This window comes from Macrotis lagotis, chromosome 1, assembly GCF_037893015.1.
Source record: "Macrotis lagotis isolate mMagLag1 chromosome 1, bilby.v1.9.chrom.fasta, whole genome shotgun sequence".
Classification (NCBI taxonomy): Eukaryota; Metazoa; Chordata; class Mammalia; order Peramelemorphia; family Peramelidae; genus Macrotis; species Macrotis lagotis.
This window is the reverse complement of record NC_133658.1, coordinates 322,815,242-322,834,336: the sequence shown is the minus strand read 5'-3', so window position 1 is coordinate 322,834,336 and position 19,095 is coordinate 322,815,242. Positions and strand designations below refer to the sequence as shown.

General features: G+C 35.6%; 1 protein-coding gene across 3 annotated transcripts in view; it reads left to right on the top strand.

Annotated features, from left to right (window-relative positions):
• The window catches only part of GARNL3 (GTPase activating Rap/RanGAP domain like 3), a 207,990-nt gene that overhangs the window by 111,037 nt on the left and 77,858 nt on the right, over positions 1-19,095 (top strand). For all 3 annotated transcript variants that reach the window (XM_074211536.1, XM_074211535.1, XM_074211537.1), the window contains 6 exons: positions 2,514-2,559; positions 3,802-3,908; positions 8,601-8,716; positions 10,320-10,424; positions 13,842-13,916; positions 16,114-16,225. In XM_074211536.1, coding sequence (XP_074067637.1) covers positions 2,514-2,559; positions 3,802-3,908; positions 8,601-8,716; positions 10,320-10,424; positions 13,842-13,916; positions 16,114-16,225 — 561 coding nt within the window. The remainder of the gene's footprint in view (positions 1-2,513; positions 2,560-3,801; positions 3,909-8,600; positions 8,717-10,319; positions 10,425-13,841; positions 13,917-16,113; positions 16,226-19,095) is intronic.

Genomic DNA, 19,095 nt, shown 5'->3' with positions numbered 1-19,095 from the left:
TTTAGCTGCTTCTCTTCACTATTGTCTCCTCCAAAATACAAATTTTTATACACTTCAAAGAATACAAAATAATTTAGAGAATATTTGAGCTATAAAAACTGTTCCTTCCCTCAGGATTTTCTAAAACTACTATATTAAAGCACTGTGATATTAATGACTATATTAGTAATCACAATTACATTCTTACTATACATATACTTGTAATCGTGAAAAATGACAAAGCTAATTTTACTTTTTCTTCCTTTCTCTCACTCCAATTTCAGGTCATTCATAGTTTCAATTATCCAGAAAGATGTCAGCTTCATAGAACCCCATAGCTAGATTGTGTTGCTCTGTAAAACAGAATGAGTCTATATAGACTTTATACACTGTGTTTGTGTATGTGTGCCTTAGCTTGAAATTATATCATATATAAGGTACTATGAGAAAACTCTATGCAAATTGACTTTGTTTATTTGTTTGTTTAAACATATTCCTTGGAGCACCAGATACAAGAGTTTCTTATGCTTCTTATACTTGTTATTGTCTGTGCCATTATGTTTGGTTAATTCTGAAAATTGATTGCATTAAATTTTTTCATTTATTCATTTGATCTATTTAATGGCATAACATTCATCTTCTTAAAAATTGAAAAGTATATTTGTTCATATTGTTTCACTTTCCCCATGATAACTTTGCATTAGAATGATGTATGATAGAAGATTGGATAATTATGCAATCATCTGAGTCCTGTAACCTCAGATTTCAGACATAACTTCCATTTACTAAAGTCATATTATTCACTGAGTTATATACAAGTCGGGGCAAAATTAACTGAAATATAACCCAGAATTTCTTTCTTTAGTAGTTTCACTTCATATATAGTCTATACAAGAAAAAGCAGGAAGAGCGAGATGACTTGCAAATGATTGAAATCAATGGTTATACTTATTAATTTTTCCATTGATCCAGGGAAGGAAGGACCAAGCAGCTGTAACAAACTCAACTCATTCCTGGCATCTCAACCATCAGCAGCATAGGAGATTCATCAGAATATTGATAGCCCTAAGGAGTCTTAACTCAGGAAATAACCCAAAAGATTGGAGAAAAGGGGTGGCCAGCTCTTCCTTCCAAATGCCCCAGCAATATTGTCTTCTTCTGTCATAGATGCTGATCACTCCACACCTGTGCATTTCTTTTTCATTTCTTTCTATAAATATTATATAAAAACCAGAGACTTTCTTTTAGGCTTTTTTCTACTTCAGTTGTATTGGTACATCAGTTCTCATGGTATATGGTACATTTAAAATACCAGCATTAAATTATTTGTAAACTGATCAAAAAGCACATGACTTTTTGGACTTTCTGAACAGCTACTCTCCCACCATCACTGGAGAAGAGATTTGAATTTTTATCAGTTTTATAAATCACCATCACCAAAAAACTTAGAACCTGCAATCAGTCATCTGAAGATCTCTTTCTGGAAATTTCTGGGCTAATCCTCACAGAACAGAATTAGTTGATCATTGAGCAAAACCTTTCCAACTTGGTAATAAAACCTCTTAGATATATGATTTGGCTATAGTCTTGGAAGATCCAGTAGAGGTTTCTCTCATAATATGGTGTTTCTGGGAATGCTATTATAAGGCAAGACAGGGGTAGGAGGAGTTAAGAGTAGGAAAAATTAATGCATTTTTCTTAATTTCCTATTTAAAATGTTAGTATGGGAACTGTAGTATGTTTAGGATTTTATTGTTCATTGAGGGATGCCATCTTTTTCATAGCTTTGTTTCTATTCATCCTACCTGTTTTTTTTTCCTTTTACAGAGTTCAGCTCAAGCACTGCCTTCTCTTTTTTTTAATTTTATTTATTTAAGGCAGTGGAGTTAAGCAACTTGCCCAAGGTCAAACAGCTAGGCAATTATTAAGTGTCTGAGGTTGGATTTGAGCTCAGATCCTCCTGACTCCAGGGCCAGTGCTCTAGCCATTACACCACCTGGTTGCCCCACAAGCACTGCCTTCTACATGCTCCCCAAATTTCTTATTCCTCCACCCTAAAATTAACTCATTTTCATTTTGTTTCAACTTTTATGTATTTATGTACATATCATTGATTCCACATTAGAATGTATACTCCTTGAGAAAAAGAATAATTTTATTTTTGTCTTTGTATCCATAGTACCTGACATATAATATTTTATTAATAAATGTTTCTTGGTTGATTTGTTGTTCATTGACAATAGGATTCAAGAAACTTTATTGATATTAATGAATAATTATAAATTGCTTATCCAGAGGCAGGGCCTAATCAAAGCTGATGTAGCAACCTAACAATCTTATTTCCTTGGACCACTGATTTACATCATCATTTAAAAAAAAAACTGCTATCATGGTTTAAAGTGTGTGATTTAAATATATGAAATGCTGGACAGAAGATACCTATTCTGCTTTTCATCAGTAGAGTGATTTTTCTAAGAACAAACTGATTATTATCACTTAAAATCACTGATTAATTTCTTTAATCTTTATGGCAGATATATTTGCCTTAGTGAGGTATAATCAACAAACTGACAACTTCAGGTAGGTTAAAACTTTAACCAAACTATTTGCTTTATTTCTCACACTTATTCTTGAAACTGATACTGTCTTTAATTCTTGCTATTAAATTTAAGTCATTGATTTAATTCTTACTACATTGAGTGCATTTATTTGGAATAGCCATTGGATCATAGAAGCTTTTGATTAGGGCCATTATCTCTTTGGGGAAGGGAAGTTTACTAAAGGCAGTCCTTTACAGCCTCATGATGTGCTCCAGATCTCAGACACAAAGTGTTTATGTTTCAGGAGATTATTGCACATTTTAATGAGGAGAAGTTTATCTTAGAGTTGGCTTTCCCTTCCCTCTGGTGTATCCTAACTGTTGCCTTAGCCTTTCATTGTCACATTTCAAATTCTTTAAGGAGCTTTGATTTCACCTCGGTGGTTTGGTGATGCTTCACTGATGCCTTTAGATGGTCAAATTAGTTGCTGTAGCCAAAGAAAATCATCGCCCAATGGACAGACTCCTGGAGTTGAGCTTGTCTAATTTATCTCAGCTAAACTTCAGATGACAAATACAGGGTTTATTAGGATCCATACTTGAAGCCTTTAGACCTCAGTAGAAATTGTCCATAGCTGAGTTTCATGCCTCAGTCTTTAAGAACCCAGACTCATCTCCTCCCCCAAATAAGATCAGAGGAAAATATTACTGAAGATTTATTATCTTCAGCTAATAATATTTATTGTTTATTTCTAGGCTACATGACATTATCTTAGCAACACTAACATAGTCTTGTACATGGTAGGTAGTCAATAAATGTTTGCTTGAATTGTTATTTGTCCAATGGATGGGGCCACTGAATGTAGAAAATGTTTCTATGCCTTAAAGAAGCTTTTCAGGTGGGATAGGAAATAGGTATTCTCAGGGGTGCTACACAAAACATAATTTATACAAATTACATAGAAAGAAGGATGTTGGATGTGGAACAGGGTGATGTAGTAGAAAATATGATGGTCTTGGAGGCTGAAGACTTGGGTTTGAATTCTGCTTCTATGTACTCTCTACTTGACCCTCACAAGTCACTTCTCTTGTGAGACTCAGTTTCCTCCTCTGTAAAACAAAAGCAATAATCTTTTCACTAGTTCAATTAGAAAACTGATTTTTAAATTGGAAAGCTCTATATGTTGTGAATTGGGGTTTTTTTGACGTAACAAAATCTGGTGTATACAGTTAGTGCTTTAGAGAAAAGAGGCCCAATTAATTATAAAATGTTTTTTCCATAGGCTGAAAATATTTTCAGAAGAAAGTGTGCCCCTTTTTGGCCCGCCCTTGCCATCCCCACCTGTGTTTACAGATCACCAGGAATTCAGGGACTTTTTGCTAGTGAAATGTAAGTTTCTTTTTTGAGGTCCTTTTGAAAGCCTTATTTGGTCTAGGTCACAATATGTTTTGCCATTTTATCTCATGAGACTTCACAAGGAAACTTCATCTCTCTTATGCATCTCCATGCATTGTAAAAACTTTTTGTAAAGGATGTTAATTTTCTGCTACTGTTTGTGGGTGTTTTTCTGACTACTTACCCATATCCTACCCATACAGAGCATCTTACCTCTCTACCTCTTTATTTACCTCCTTCTCTGTCCTCTGTTCATCAAACCATGTGTCTTTCTTTACACTAAGTCCTCCAGTTTGTCCATTTCTGTGTTTTTGCTTTAGTGTATCACTGTCTTTGTGGATATATGTATGGGCTTGACAAGGGGACAGGGCCTAGTGCATTGTATTAGAAGATTGTGATTAATTTTAAGGTTGTGAGCTGTTCATGACTGGGACCTGAATCAAGATAAACCAATGTGGATGGTTTTTTGTCAGTGGTGGTCAGGCCACTGCCTTGTCTCCTCAGAGACAAATTTTCTGAATTACATACTATATTTATGAGTATAAATTCTCCTTTATGTATTTTATCCAGCCTTCCCTTTTTAAAGGACAAGTTTGTGATCCCCCCCTCACAATTTCCTTCCTGATAATCTGCCAAATGTGGCATCTTGGAGTTTAAAGAAATGTTCAAATCATAGAGTTTAGTCTTTGAAGGAATCTTAAAAATTGTTCAGTCCAACCCCTTTATTTTACAGAGGAGGACACTGGGGCTTAAAGAAAATAAGAAACCCAAGATTCCCAAGTTATAAGAACAATTTTTTAGGATGATGAACCTAGGCCCTCTGACTCCAAAGCCAATGTTCTTTCCACTGTTCCACCTTGCCAGCCCATTTAAGAATGTTCTTGCTAAGTCTAAACTTCTACTAGGAATTTTTTTCCCTTTTCTGTCAAAACTAGGAACAATTTTCTTTTTTCCCATACCTAATCCTTCCCTAGTCAACCTATCACTCTCTATCTTGTACTTTTTCAATAGCTTCCTATTGATCACCCAACATCTAGTCTCTTCCCACTCCCATCCATCCTTCTTTATACATTTACCAAATTGATATTTCTAAAGTACAGGTCTGACTGATACACCCCTGCTTCAAGAAGCTTCAATGACTCTATGTTGCCTCTTCTTTTTTTTTAAGGTTTTGGCAAGGCAATGGGATTAAGTGGCTTGCCCAAGGCCACACAACTAGGTAATTATTAAGTGTCTGAGGCAGGATTTGAACTCAAGTACTCCTGACTCCAGGGCTGGTACTCTATCAACTGTGCCACTGCACCCCCTAGCCACCCTTCTCCTTGTTGCCTTTTAAAAGTTTCTTGTTTGGCAGGAAAAGCCCTTCAACAATGTGATTCCACAAGTAAACCCAAAAGGGATCACAAAGAGTAAGACAAAACTGAAAAAAAAAAATGATTAAATAACAACAACAAAAGAAATGATAACTAATGAATTCAGGGAAATATGAGAAGACTTGAATGAACTGATGCAGAGGCAATTAAACTGAACTGAGAACAAAACTACTAAAATGTAAAGAAAAACAACACTAACACTAAAAGACATTAGAGAATTCTCCCTGGTTTCCTCCATGTCTTAACCCAAACATTATTTTCTGCAAGAGATCCTCCTACTCCTCTCCTGCTCACACCTAAAATTAACTTCGAACTACTCTGCATGTTTACTATATATATATATATATATATATGCTTCTTCTTGTATTACCTTATATACCTCATGTATATATATATATATATTATATATATATATATATATATATATACCTATTTACTTTATATATACCTATTTATATATGTTTTCTCCTATATTAGAAAATAAGATCCAAGAGGGCAGGAACTGTTTTTTTCTTTATATCCCCAGAGATTGGGACAGTGAACATTATTACATTAAGAACTTGAAAAATATTTGTTGATTGATTAATGAATGCTGAGGAACAACAAAAACCAAATGTGTTATTCCACATAAAAAAAAAAAACAATATGATTCCAATCTCTCTTTCCAGGTCAGTCACACATTATTCTCCTTTATGGGGAGTTTATAATTTTTGATTCTTTGGAAATTACACAGTTAACAATATGAACTCTATTTTCTGTACAGAGCAACTAAAACAAATAACAGTTCTTTCAGATTACTTGTCTCAGACCTGTTCCTTAAAGAAAAGGCCACCCCTCAGAGAGAAAGTAGTTTTAAAAAATTAACAACTTTTATAAAAGTGGTATTCACAATACAGGGTATTTGTAGCAAACTTCCACCTTTCTAGAGTCCTAATAGAAGGATAGTTGAATATTCCAAATTGTTGCCCAATGCTGCCAGATTGATCTTTCCATATTGCACTGCCTTACCCAGTCTCCCTATCCATTCTATCTTCCACTATCATCTTTGATGACTTTAAGATTCACATTGATAATCCTAACCTTATAGTTCCTCAATCTTAATTAATTCCAGTAGCTTTCTGCCTTTCTGCCTCAAGCAGTCACTTACCTGGTTATACCATCGACCATACCAACATTTGAAGTTACTCCAACTCTACTATCTTCTGAAATCCTTCATTTAAAAATAATGAATACAGTGTTTAATCCTTCCACCTCTCTTATACCTTCAATCTTATACAAAGTTGAATTTAATCCTTGTTATGACCTCTGTTCTTCAAATACTTGGCATTTTTCCAGTCTAACATTCTTGTTTTTGTTTCTTTTGCCTCTTTATCTGCCTGGACCCAACACTTAACTATTTCAGTCATGTGTTCACTGTGGCCCCTTGACCCACTCCTAGTCCCTTTATGCTAATTCCCATTCTCGGGTTCTCCTCACCTACTTGGCTGTCATTCCTGAAATGCCACTGGTGGAAGTCATGAAGTATCAATGCTTTCAACTGATAATATATATATATATATATATATATATATATATATATATATATATATATATATATATATATATGTAAATATATATTGAAGTTACTTAACCCCTTTTAGTCCTTCCCTGGTTTTCCACAATCCTTTTTTCTTTTTCCTATAACTCCATAGAACATTTCCCTTAGTTCTTGGTTTGATTATTTTCTCCAGTCCTTTCTCTCCATCCCACTGCTGACTTGCTTCATGCTCTTAGTATATAACGTTACCTCTTACTTTACTGAAGTCTGAAGTGTCTTCATATGAGCCCACCTTCAGATCTCTTTCCCATTCAAAACTTCTCTGCCCTCACATGTGATTTTTTTCTCTCCTCATGTCAAGTTTCCTGACTTATAATATGGAGACTTTCTTCTGTCTAATGCTCTATGACACTCTTCTGTGATACTATCTCACATATAACCCTTATAGCAATTCAGCAATCACATGTACCTGTTTTTTCAGTGTCCTGAGATGTAGTTCATCCAGGTCCAGTAGGTTGAATTTATTGAAGGAAGAAAGTACTGTCTCTCAGTCTCTCCATTTATATTTAATTCCCTAGTAATTATATCTTCCCTTGTCTTTCCAATTTTAAGATCATTCGCCTTTATAGAGAAAACAGAAATAAAATAGGCATTCAGCAATTCATTTTTCTCTAAATCATCTTCTCTCATTATTTCTGCTATTCTAAGTAGCAATTTTTCCCCTATTTTATCTTCCTCTTACACCCAAATTAATTTTTAAAGCCTTGTTATTGGCATCCATGACTGTTAACTGGAGATCATAATACCAACTCTGCTGAGCTTACAGAACGTTTCTTAGGCTTAAATGAAATTGCTTCTGAAAGCTATTTGAAAATTCTAAAATGGAAAACACAAACATAAGATAGTGTTAATTGGCCAATTACTATCAGTTATCAAGTTATTTTTATATAAATTCTCCCTTAGTCAAATCTCCCTCCCTGTATTTATGCAATTTATTTTTTTAACCAAAATGTAGAATTTTATAACATTAATTAGGACCTTTAGGGACCTATGGTTTTATTGTTACAAGTACACCCTCCACTAATGCAAACTGTTATCCCTCTATACCAGAGGGGTAAATGTTTTGACTGAAGAGAAAATTTTTTTAAAAATTCACCAACAAATAACCAGTCTTCTGGTAATGAGTATTTATGTACTTAGCTAGACTGACATATAGAAAACATGGGGTTTCTGGATTGATATTTGAAGCCTTTCTAGTCCATTTGAAGCCTTTCTAGTCCATTTTTGACTAATGGGTTTTGCTTGAAAAACTCAGCATCATTGCCATACCATGCTGAGGCATCAAAATGGGGTTTTAATGGAGAAAAATTTTACATTTAGTTCCATTAAATTTCATCTTGTTAGTTCAGTCCCTTTCAGTAAGAAAATGTTAGTTATTATATATATTAGATATATCTTATTTCATGAATTTAGAATATAAAAAGAAGTACATTATTAAAGCCATGTAATCTAGAAAGAATAGTAATATCATAGGATTAGAGGTATTAATTGGAGAAAGCTTCCTAAAGGAGGCAGTTTTTATTTGTATTTGTATGGTATCCATTAGTAGAATGTAAGCTCCTTGAGGGCAGGAAGACTTTTATTCTTGTTTTTTATCCCAGCACTTAAACCAATGTCCTGTACAAATTAGCCACTTAAATATTCATTGGAGTTTTTTGAGAATTTAATTTCTGATTTACTCTTTCTGTATTCCCATTTAAATTTGTTTTATTTTAGTAATTAATGGTGAAAAAGCGACCTTGGAAACTCCAACATTTGCCCAGAAACGACAGCGAACTCTAGATATGTTGATTCGATCTTTATATCAGGATCTGATGCCAGATCTGCACAAGGTAACTCATGGGTCCTCGCCTTCTTACAAGAATTGAGTTAATTGAGGGGCAGTGAGGTGGCGTAGTGGATAAAGCACCGGCCCTGGAGTCAGGAGTACCTGGGTTCAAATCCGGTCTCAGACACTTAATAATTACCTAGCTGTGTGGCCTTGGATAAACCACTTAACCCCGTTTGCCTTGCAAAAACCTAAAAAAGAAAAAAAAAAGAAAAAAAGAATTGAGTTAATTGAACAGAACTTCAGAAAGAAAAATTCAAGCAAAAGAGTTCTGAGTTGGTAAAGTTGACTAATTGCCTCCATTCTTAAAATTAAAACCAAACAATGGCTATATGAGTTATAGAATTATCTACATGCTATCAGTAAGGTAATAGTGAATTTTATGTTAAGTAGTTCTCAAATAAATATGTGATCACAGCAATGTGGATATTTTTACTAGTGCTGCAGATGTAAATCTATTCATACCATCCTGCACAATATTTCTACAAACTTGCCCTATTAGTTCACCACAGATGATTATTATTTTCTCATTTTCTCCTGACATTGTAAGAGAACAATGGAATAATGGCCTGTCTATTGGTTATTCTTCATTTTTGCCACATAACCAGCCATCTTTTTTTAATTATATACATTATTCATTTTTATTATAAGTTTTCTTCCTTACCATAAGGAAGAAAACTATTATTAGTTATTAGATATAATTTCTGTATTCCTTGAATTTATAATATAATAAGTAAAGTAGCATATTAAAGCCAAGTAACCTAGAAGGAAGAGTAATATCATTGAATTAGAGATAATTGGGGAAAGGAAGGAGCTTTGCAGTTTCCCAAAGGCAGTCCAACTTTTTCCTATTCACTTATGGGCACAATTCATCCATTTGCACTCTGCATCCAAGACATTTATCCTGATGGATGACTTCTGAACACTTTCCATATCACAATATGTCATAATCTGTATCATAAACTTTCTTCATCCATTTAGTTTGGCCTCTGTGGATAGTTAAGCTTAACTCTTTCGAATCCTGACTCCAGGGTGGCACTCTATCCCCCTGTGCCACCTAACTTCTCTCTCAAAACCCAATTTTTATACTAACTGCATGAAGACAGGGTGATTTGCCTCCCCTCTCTCAGCCTTGGTTTGCTCATCTGTAAAATAAAAATAATATTTATATTACTTAATTTACAGGGTTGTTTTTGTGAGGAAATTTGTAAACCTTAAAGCACCTTAGATATGTGAATCATTATCAGCAGATAGTTCCATTCTTAGTTGGTACATTGCTTAGGATCCTATCCCAACTCTAGTAATAAGACTGACAATCCAAAGGAAATATGATAAGCAGACACTTAGGACAAGACCTTAAAATTATTTCCTCAATTAGTCATTATAGCATCTTGAGTTTAGAGCTGGAATGAATCTAGGGTTTATGTAGCCCATCACCCTCCTTATTATAGAGACCTATGGTCCAAAGAAGGTAAGTCATTTGCTCAAAAAGTCACACAGATAAGGTAACAGAAACTATATTCAAATTGCTGTCTTTTGATCCTAAAGTCTGCAACTTCCCAGCACCACCACCACACTCTTTCACTGACTTGTTTCCTTTTATTTAGAATATGCTAAATAGACGATCTTTTAGTGATGTCTTACCAGAATCACCCAGGTCAGCTCGGAAGAAAGAGGAAGCCCGTCAGGCAGAGTTCGTTAGAATCGGACAGGTAAGCTCCATTTAGAATGCCTTCTACATTAGGGTAATCTCTTCAATTTGAATATTATAAAATGTCTGAAATTTTTGTGGTTGTTTTTTAAGGCTCACTTAAAATAGTACAGGCCATCTAAGTAAGTCTACCTTGGGATTACTGTAGGTAGTATGGTAAGATAGGCTTCAGAAGTCATAACTGATAACTGCAATGTTGCATCTAATAGTTTGGGTATTATATATGTAAAATGGACTTCATGGTTTTATTACATGCACATGTAGAGGGAATGTTATTAATGGGAGATAAATATATAGCGGATATAGTACTTAAGAAATAGTCATAATAATTCAGATTTTTGGAAGGCTTTAAAGTTTACAAAACTCTTTCCTCATTATCTCAAGTTATTATAACATACTACATCTCTTCTTCCTCACTTCTAAACTTCTAAAAAGGCATAGTACACACTTACTGCTTATGTTTCCTCACCACACATTCATAAGTTAATTTCTTGGTCTGATTTCCATTCTCAAAACTCCACTGAAACTGCTTTCCCCAATACAGCCATTGGCCTATTTGCTGCCAAATCCAATGTCTTTTCTCACTTTTTATCCTCCTTGGTCTTGTAGCATTTAACATTATTGGCTGCTCCTTCCTTCTTGCCATTCTCTCTTCCCTTGACTTTGTTGATTCTGCTCTTCCAGTTTTACCTGCTACCTGACTATTCCTTCCTTTTCTTCACTGGTTCATGGATATATCCCTGAAGCTCTGTCCTGGGCCTCCTCTCTTTTCTCATTATACTCAATGATCTTATAAACTTCCATGTTATTGCTATGCATATGGCTCCTAGATGTCTATAACTAGCCTCTCTCTCCTTTACTCCAGTACCATATTACCAGCAGTCTGTTGGATATTACAAATAGTATGTCCTATAGACATCTCAAGCTCAATGCATCCAAAATATAATTCATTATGTTTCAATCCCAAATCCATATCTCTTTCTAATTTCATATTTTTATTTTTGTGGGGTTTTTGGTTCAAATCACCACAATCCTTCTGATGACTAATCTTTAGAGTCATCTTCAACTACTTACTCTCAATTATCCCCATATCCATCTAAGCATAAAGTCTCCTGACTTCACAATATCTCTTGCTTCCAAGCCCTAAGGTCCACTAATAAGACTTCCATTTTAGTTCACATACTCCTCACTTATAGCTTAGCCAATTGACATAACTTCTTATTTAGTCTCCCCACCTCCAAGTTTCCCAGTCTTCAATCTATTCCCCCATCCAGAAGCCAAAGTGATAGTCCTAAAGTATAAATCTAAATATTTTACTTGCTCAGAAAGTTCCAGTGGCTCCGTTTTTCTTCTAGGATAAAATATAAACTGGTTTTGGCCCACCTTTGCAGACTTATTACACAGTATTCCACAAATTCAATGGTCTAGCCAAATTGAACTTCTTTCCAATTCCTTGCACAGGATAGTCTATACCTGTTTTCCCACATTCCATCTCTCTTCCCATGCATCTATTCTCCTTATAGTTCAGCTATCACCTATATGAGAGCTTTCCTGATTCCCACCCCAACTACAAAGACATCCTCTTCCAAATTATCTTTTATATATCTTATATATATTTTCTATTTATTTTTATGAATGTATATTTTATCCCCAATATCATATAAAGTCTTTAATACCTAATATGTAGTTGGCATTTCATAAATATTGATTAATTGATCACTTAAGCCTTAATCTTCAGCACCTTTTTCTTCTCAATTTTCTCACTTTTAGATCTCATGGGCTCTCATGAATTCAATTATCACCAGTGATTCTTAAATCTGCATATCTAAAACAATCTACAGCCCTACAATCCAGTAGAATGTAAGCTCCTTGAGGCCAGACACATTTTTTTTTTCTTTCTTTATCCCTAGCTTAGCCTAAGGATGGATAGTGTCTTAAACATAGTTGGCTTCACTGAAGTGAATTGAATACATCTCTCAACTTCTCCCCAGAGTTCCAGTTCCACATCTTCACCTTCACCTGAGTGAATCACCAGCACCTCAAATTTAACAAGTTCAATACTGAATTCTTCCTTCTCCCAGAAACCTGGCTCTCCCCATCTTCTTGGTTTCTTCAAACCACTATTCTCCCAAACTCAAAAACTCTGTCATTTTTGACTCTCCTCTGTCCCTCACCTTCCACATCTAGTTAGGAGTCAACTCCTATCAATATTTTCTCCTCTCCATTTCTTGAATGCATCCCAGTCTTCTCCACTCACACTTCAGTTGCCTTAGTTCAGTCTCTCATCATCTCTTACCTAAACTGCTGTAATAATCTCCTGATGACAGTTTACAGAGTTTCCTCCTCTTGCCTCTATCCCAACCATTTGAAATTGTTATATTTCACAAAACTGCTCAACATATACTCCTCTAATTCTATTATTTTCTACTTAAAAAATTTCAGCATCTACCTACTGCACATAGAAGAGTTCTGTGCTTGAAATTCCAGGACATTGACAAGCTGAATCCAATCCACCTTCCCAGGCCCATTTCATATTCCTAATATACTCTAAAGTTTCAACCAAATTAGAATGCTAATTACTTTCATAGTTCATCCTGCTACCTCCTGATTCTATTCATTTGCACTGATGTTAGGAAAATGGCTCTCTTCACATCCCTTCTTCTCCTTCAAGGTCTGGCTCTCATGCCACCCCATTCATGAGATCATCTTTGTTTCTCTCTGCCTAAAAGCAATCTTTCCCTCAAATCTAGACCAAGATCTAGATTTCCCCCTTCTTTCTATCACACTCTAATTTTTCAATACATGTGATCATCTGGTCAATAGCATTCTTCTTGAGGCCAGTGACTGTACCCTTCTTTAATTTTCATATCTTCAGCACAGAGCACAATACCTTTCATGTAGTAGGCACATAATAAACATTTGTTGGATTGAGAGGCATCAATGAATTAATGAATGCAAATTAATTGAGTTACATCATAATGTGTTATAAAGAGATTATGACTATTTAAAACTTGCTAGAAAATAACTGTATTATCTAAATTCACTAACAGTATAGGCATTTGAATACTGGAGCCTAAAATTACCCATCTCCTTATGACAAATTTGGTATAGTGGAAAGAGCAATAACCTTTGGAGACAAGTTCTAGCTCCATCACTTTCCAGATTTATGAACATGGGCAAATTAGTTCAACTACAGTTTCCTATTCTGTAAAATGGGAACAAAAATATTGGTACTATCTCCATCAAAGGGTTGTTAATGAAAATTAAAAGGAGGTGATGGCTATGTAAAGCACTTTGTTGAACTGAGAAACACCATATAAATGGTGTTAGAGGTTGCTATTGTTCAAATTATACCTGTTTATCCTCTCACTAAACTGAACATGAGCACACTTTAAACAAACTAATCTGTCCCATTAAGGCTCTGAAACTGAAAACCATCGTGAGAGGGGATGCTCCAACTAGCTTGGCAACTTCAGGTCTTTGTAAAAAAGAGGTGAGTTGTTAATATTTTCATGCTTGTCTGCAGATGTACAGTATACTCAATAAAATTATTCAGGGAATTGAAATTTTTACTGGGGTGGAAGATAAAGATGTTTCTGACACACAATTGGCTGGAAGTCAAATGAATTATCAGAGGCAATTCAAACTGTTTGTCTCAACATTTAGCCGCTAGCCTTCCATATGTCTTTCTCCTAAATCCCATCTGGTCTTCCTGTGGCCTGTCTAGGTAGAGTTTATCAGAGTCTATCTGGATTTCTGTCAACTCACCATACTCTCCTTGTGGCACAATTATTTTTATTCAAACCTTACCCCACTATTAGACTATAAGTTCCCAGAGGGCTGGAATTAAGTTTTATTTCTCTTCCTGTCCCTAAAACCAAACACCAGGAGTTTTCACTCTTAATAAATGGTTGTTGGCATGAAGCAAACATCCTTCTTGAGTCACTTTACTCCTTCAGAACCTCCACTGGCTTCTTTTTGCTTGTCAAATTCATATTTCAGACTCTAATAAATATATAAGCAAGTTCATCAGTTTGAGTTGCCTCTTATCTGCATGTACCTTTGTATGTTAAAGCATGGCTGAACTCTCAACACTGGGCCTAGCTTAGTGCTGAGAGATTCATATTGTCAAGTACCTAGGGAGCCCTCTTTTTGTAAGCTACAGTCAAATAAGCCAAGGGGAGCTAATTCTTAGTTTGTGTGTTAAGTTGACCACATGGTCTAAGGAGTAAAAAGAAATGAGCTGAATTTTTACTTCAGTGAGCTTCATTGAAATCCACCTTTATATATTGGTAACAACTCAGCCATGAAAAATAAATTAAATTTTTATTAAAAGTGGGCACTGCCTGTACTAGAGAGCAGTTCTATAACTTCTTGTCTTTCTTCTACCATCCAATTCTATATTCTTCAGCATACCATTCCAAAAAGGGCATCTTGCCAATCAGTGGGTCTTTTTTTGATGTTTGGTAATTGCCTCTGACTTTTCCCAGGGAAAATACAATTGCTTTATTTTTCTGAAAATACCTCTGCCCTGAAGCCTAATGATAATCTGCAGTGGTCCATCAGTGACCACTTCATTTTTATTACTATATAGGTGTACACACACACACACACACACACACACACACACACACACACACAAGCTTTTCATATTTTTGTATACATCAGAAAACCATTCTCAAACAACAGTGACTTGATGAAAGCAAGAATCAAGATATATAGCATTACAGTTTGGCTGGGGTAATCAGTTATCCCAAACTTACTCTGACCTTTAGGTTTTGGATATTTTAGAACCTAAACAATTTTATTTGAAAGTTAATTGCCCCCCAAAAAACATATTAACTCTGGCAAGGCCTCTGTATGATTATGATATAACTTGACTTGTCTTTCCCATCATATACAAGACTAAAAGGTAGGTATAGGGGCAACATGAGAAATGGTGCTTTCTGTCTGAAATGAAACTGAGTGCCCAACTTAAGAAAAACAGTCTACATAGTTCAAATATTCTGTTTGAAAGAATACAGCTATTTTAATGGACCCTTTTCCTATAAGCATTGCTAATTTTCTCTTTTAGATTTTTATAATATTAAATCACTCAAGAAGCAGTTTTATTCAGATAGAATTAATACCATGTATGATGTATGATTTGATGTTTTTACTGAATCAGCAACACAGGAGACAGACTTTTTTATTTTTTACAAGTAATAATAATAGCTAACATTTATATAGTGCTTCAAGTTTTGCAAAGCACTATACATTTATTATCTCATTTAATACAAGATGTGGGATATCATTTTATTGTGAAGTGAAAGTCAAATATCTTTTCATCTTCCCCTGAAAATGTATATCAATTGATCCAACTTCAAGGGGAAAGAGAAACTATATCTTCATGAAGTAAATTTCTCTAATGTTTTGATTCTCCCAGAAAAAAATGGGTTATACATAATATAGGAAAACATATTTCACAGTCACAGAAACATATTAAAAGATTTCTTCTAATGAATAAATTGAAAGGAGATTTTGCTCCTCAAGAAAATTAATAAATTCCTAATCCTTTTTAAATCTTGAAGTGTCCATTCAATAAGGCATCTGTGTTACTGTTTCAGCCATGGTACTGAGCATTTCCATTGACAAGCCGTGGTTTGATTTTTTGGGTGCACTTACTATTCAATGCTTGTATTGTCTCGTAGCCTTGGGAGTCCCAGTGTTTCTGCAGTAATTTTCCTCATGAAGCTGTATGCGCAGATTCCTGGGGCCAGGCCTTGCTGGTCTCTACAGATGCTGGCGTCTTGCTAGTAGATGGTTAGTGAGTAGTTGCTCCTATAAATGTCTATATTTGTGTGACAGAATTTCTGACGATGATGAATGTGATTCATTTATCTAACCACTCTGTACTATAGTGAGGTTAGTACAGACTTAAATGCAATAGAGTGGAAAGAATCCTGGTCCTAAAAACAGAGGGCAAAATTCAAGTCTTTACACTGGCCCTTATTGTGTGACCTTGTGGTCTAGATGAAAGGGAACAATGGCCTTGGAGTCAGAGCTTGAATCTTAGCTCCCCTTTTTGCCACCTGTGTGACCTTAGGCAAATCATTCAACTTCTCTGAGTCTCATTTTCCTCATCTGTAAAATTAGATAGAAAATTCTCATTCTCTTATTACAATTGCTTTATTTTGAGAGTAATCTGAAGAAATCACACCTGAAATGTCTTTTAAAAAACACCAGCTAATATGTCAGAGGCCCTCAGAGCATGAAAGATTCAGTTACATTTCAGGAAGATTTCTGACTCCTCTCAGTACTTACCACTCATTATCCTCCATCCTCCTGAAACATGGAAAAATCACTCTCCAACTCCCCTCAGAAGCACAGAGTTCACAGTATTAAAAAAATGAAAACTTTTATCAGCCACCAAGGTGATTTTCATAAAGCTCTAATCCCAGTCATGTCCCACACACACATATACAGCCCCATAATATTCAATAAACTCCAGGAGTTCCCTGTCATCTCCATAATTAAATTTTAAAAATTCTGTGTTTGGCATACAAAGCCCTTCATAACCTAGCCCGGCTCCACCTCAGTCTTTCCAGTCTTCTCCTACTTCCCCAACTTACCTAGCTGCCCTGTGGCACAGTGGATAGAGCACTGGCCTTGGAGCCAGGAGAATAGGTGTTCAAATCTAGCCTCAGTGTATATGACCTTGGGCAAGTCACTTAACCCTGACTGCCCCACATCCAGGGCCATCTCCAGTAAAGTTGATTTATTTCTGGCACTGGACCCAGATGGTTCTGGAGGAGAAAATGAGGCTGGTGACTTAAACAGCACTCCTTCACTCAAACCTAATTCATGTGCTTGTCACAGCATCACCTCCCTTATGTTGCGGTCTTCTTCGAAAATGAAGGGCAAACATTGTTACTTTCCCAAGGACCATGAGCTCTGGTGGCTTTGGCCTCCCTCCATCTCTCTCTTTCTGGCCGTTGCCCAGGTTGTTCCCCTCCCCCTCCTTTCAGCCTTCCCTCAAGTCCCAGCTAAGCCTACCTTCTCCAGGAAGCTTTTTCTGATGCCTATTTATCCTCTCTACAATTTGTCCCTTCCCTTTAGACTGGGAACGTTTTGAGGGCAAGAACTGGTTGGCCTTTCCTTGTATCTTCAGGTACCCAGATTATTTATTGACTCAGAAAACTTTGGAAAACAGATTGAAATTTCCTAAGGAGCATCCCTTTCTCAAAGGTCTATGTAAATGAGTCACCATCCTAGATGGATAGTTCCTGGACTCATCCAGCAGGTGTCACCAGGCCCTGTCATGGCCACAGCTCTTGGCCAGCTCCGAGCCTTCTCTCCCTCTTCCTGCCCCTTGCCTTCCCTCTGTCCATAGTGTTTTAACCAGGATATCTTTGCCAGAACAGAAAGGTGAAGCTCCAGTTGTTTTTGCATGGCAGAAGCCTGGAGTTACTGCTCTTAAGAAGAGGGATCAAAAACACAGAGACTAGAACTAGATTAAAATTTAAATGAGAAATATTTAACAGGATGAGTAAAAATATAGTAGAACTTAGATGTCAATATGTGATTTTCTAAGTTCTGCTGCTGCAGAGATCCTTATGTCCTGTGTAGTGGCCCCTGCCTCTCTTTGAATTTGGAACCATAGCTCAAAGGGAATTCCTATCATATTTGTTCTCTTGTTGAAACCAGTTCCCTCCCAATATCTTGTCAAGATTCACAAAGTATTATCAACAATCCTATGATATAGGAAGTATATCCATTTAACAGATGAAGAAACTAATACTCAGAGAAGTGTTTTCAAGAGTCACAGAGCTAATAAATATTGAAGCCAATAAATGAACTCAAGTTTCATCATTCTTAAGAGTGATATTATTTTTCACAATAACATGCTACTATTTGCTGTAGAGGCCATCTACTCAAAAATTATAGGTAATGATGACTTCAGAATGTTACAGTTGCAAGTCACATACTTGCAAATAATGATCATTCTTTAACTTCAGCAGAAACCTTCCAAAACATTGTAGTCAGGGGACAGTGATAACTCCTATATTATAGTTTTCTATGTTATAATAAGCTATTAAGTATATTATCACACATGTAAGGGCTGTGATTTATAATACATGAAGGCACCTTATGGGAGGACTACTATAGTCATATCCTTATTTAAAATAGGTTAAATTTTAGTATCTATTTTAGTTAATGTCCATTTCCAAATACTGAGTCTCAGAGAATTTATGAATTTTCATTTCATTAATTTTAGAAAATACAAAGTGATCACACAATTTTAATCCTGATTAATTTAGGAGAAAGTAATAAAAAATACCTGAACTTCTTTTTTCTTCAGATTAATAGAATCAGGAACAGCTAAGTGGATCAATAGATAGAACACTGACCTTGGAGACAGATTTACCTGAGTTCAAATCCAGCCTTAGACACTTAATAATTACCCAGCTGTGTGACCTTTGGCAAATCACTTAACCCTATTACCTTGCAAAAACAAACAAAAAAGATTAATAGAATCATAGAATTTTGGAACTGGAGCCTATAGAGATCATGTAGGGTAGCTTCTTCATTTTACTGATAAGGAAACTGAGGCCCAAGGAGATTAAGCAGTCTGCCCAGGATCATAACTAGTAAGTGACAAGGCTAGGAGTAGAGGCCCACCCTTCCAAGGT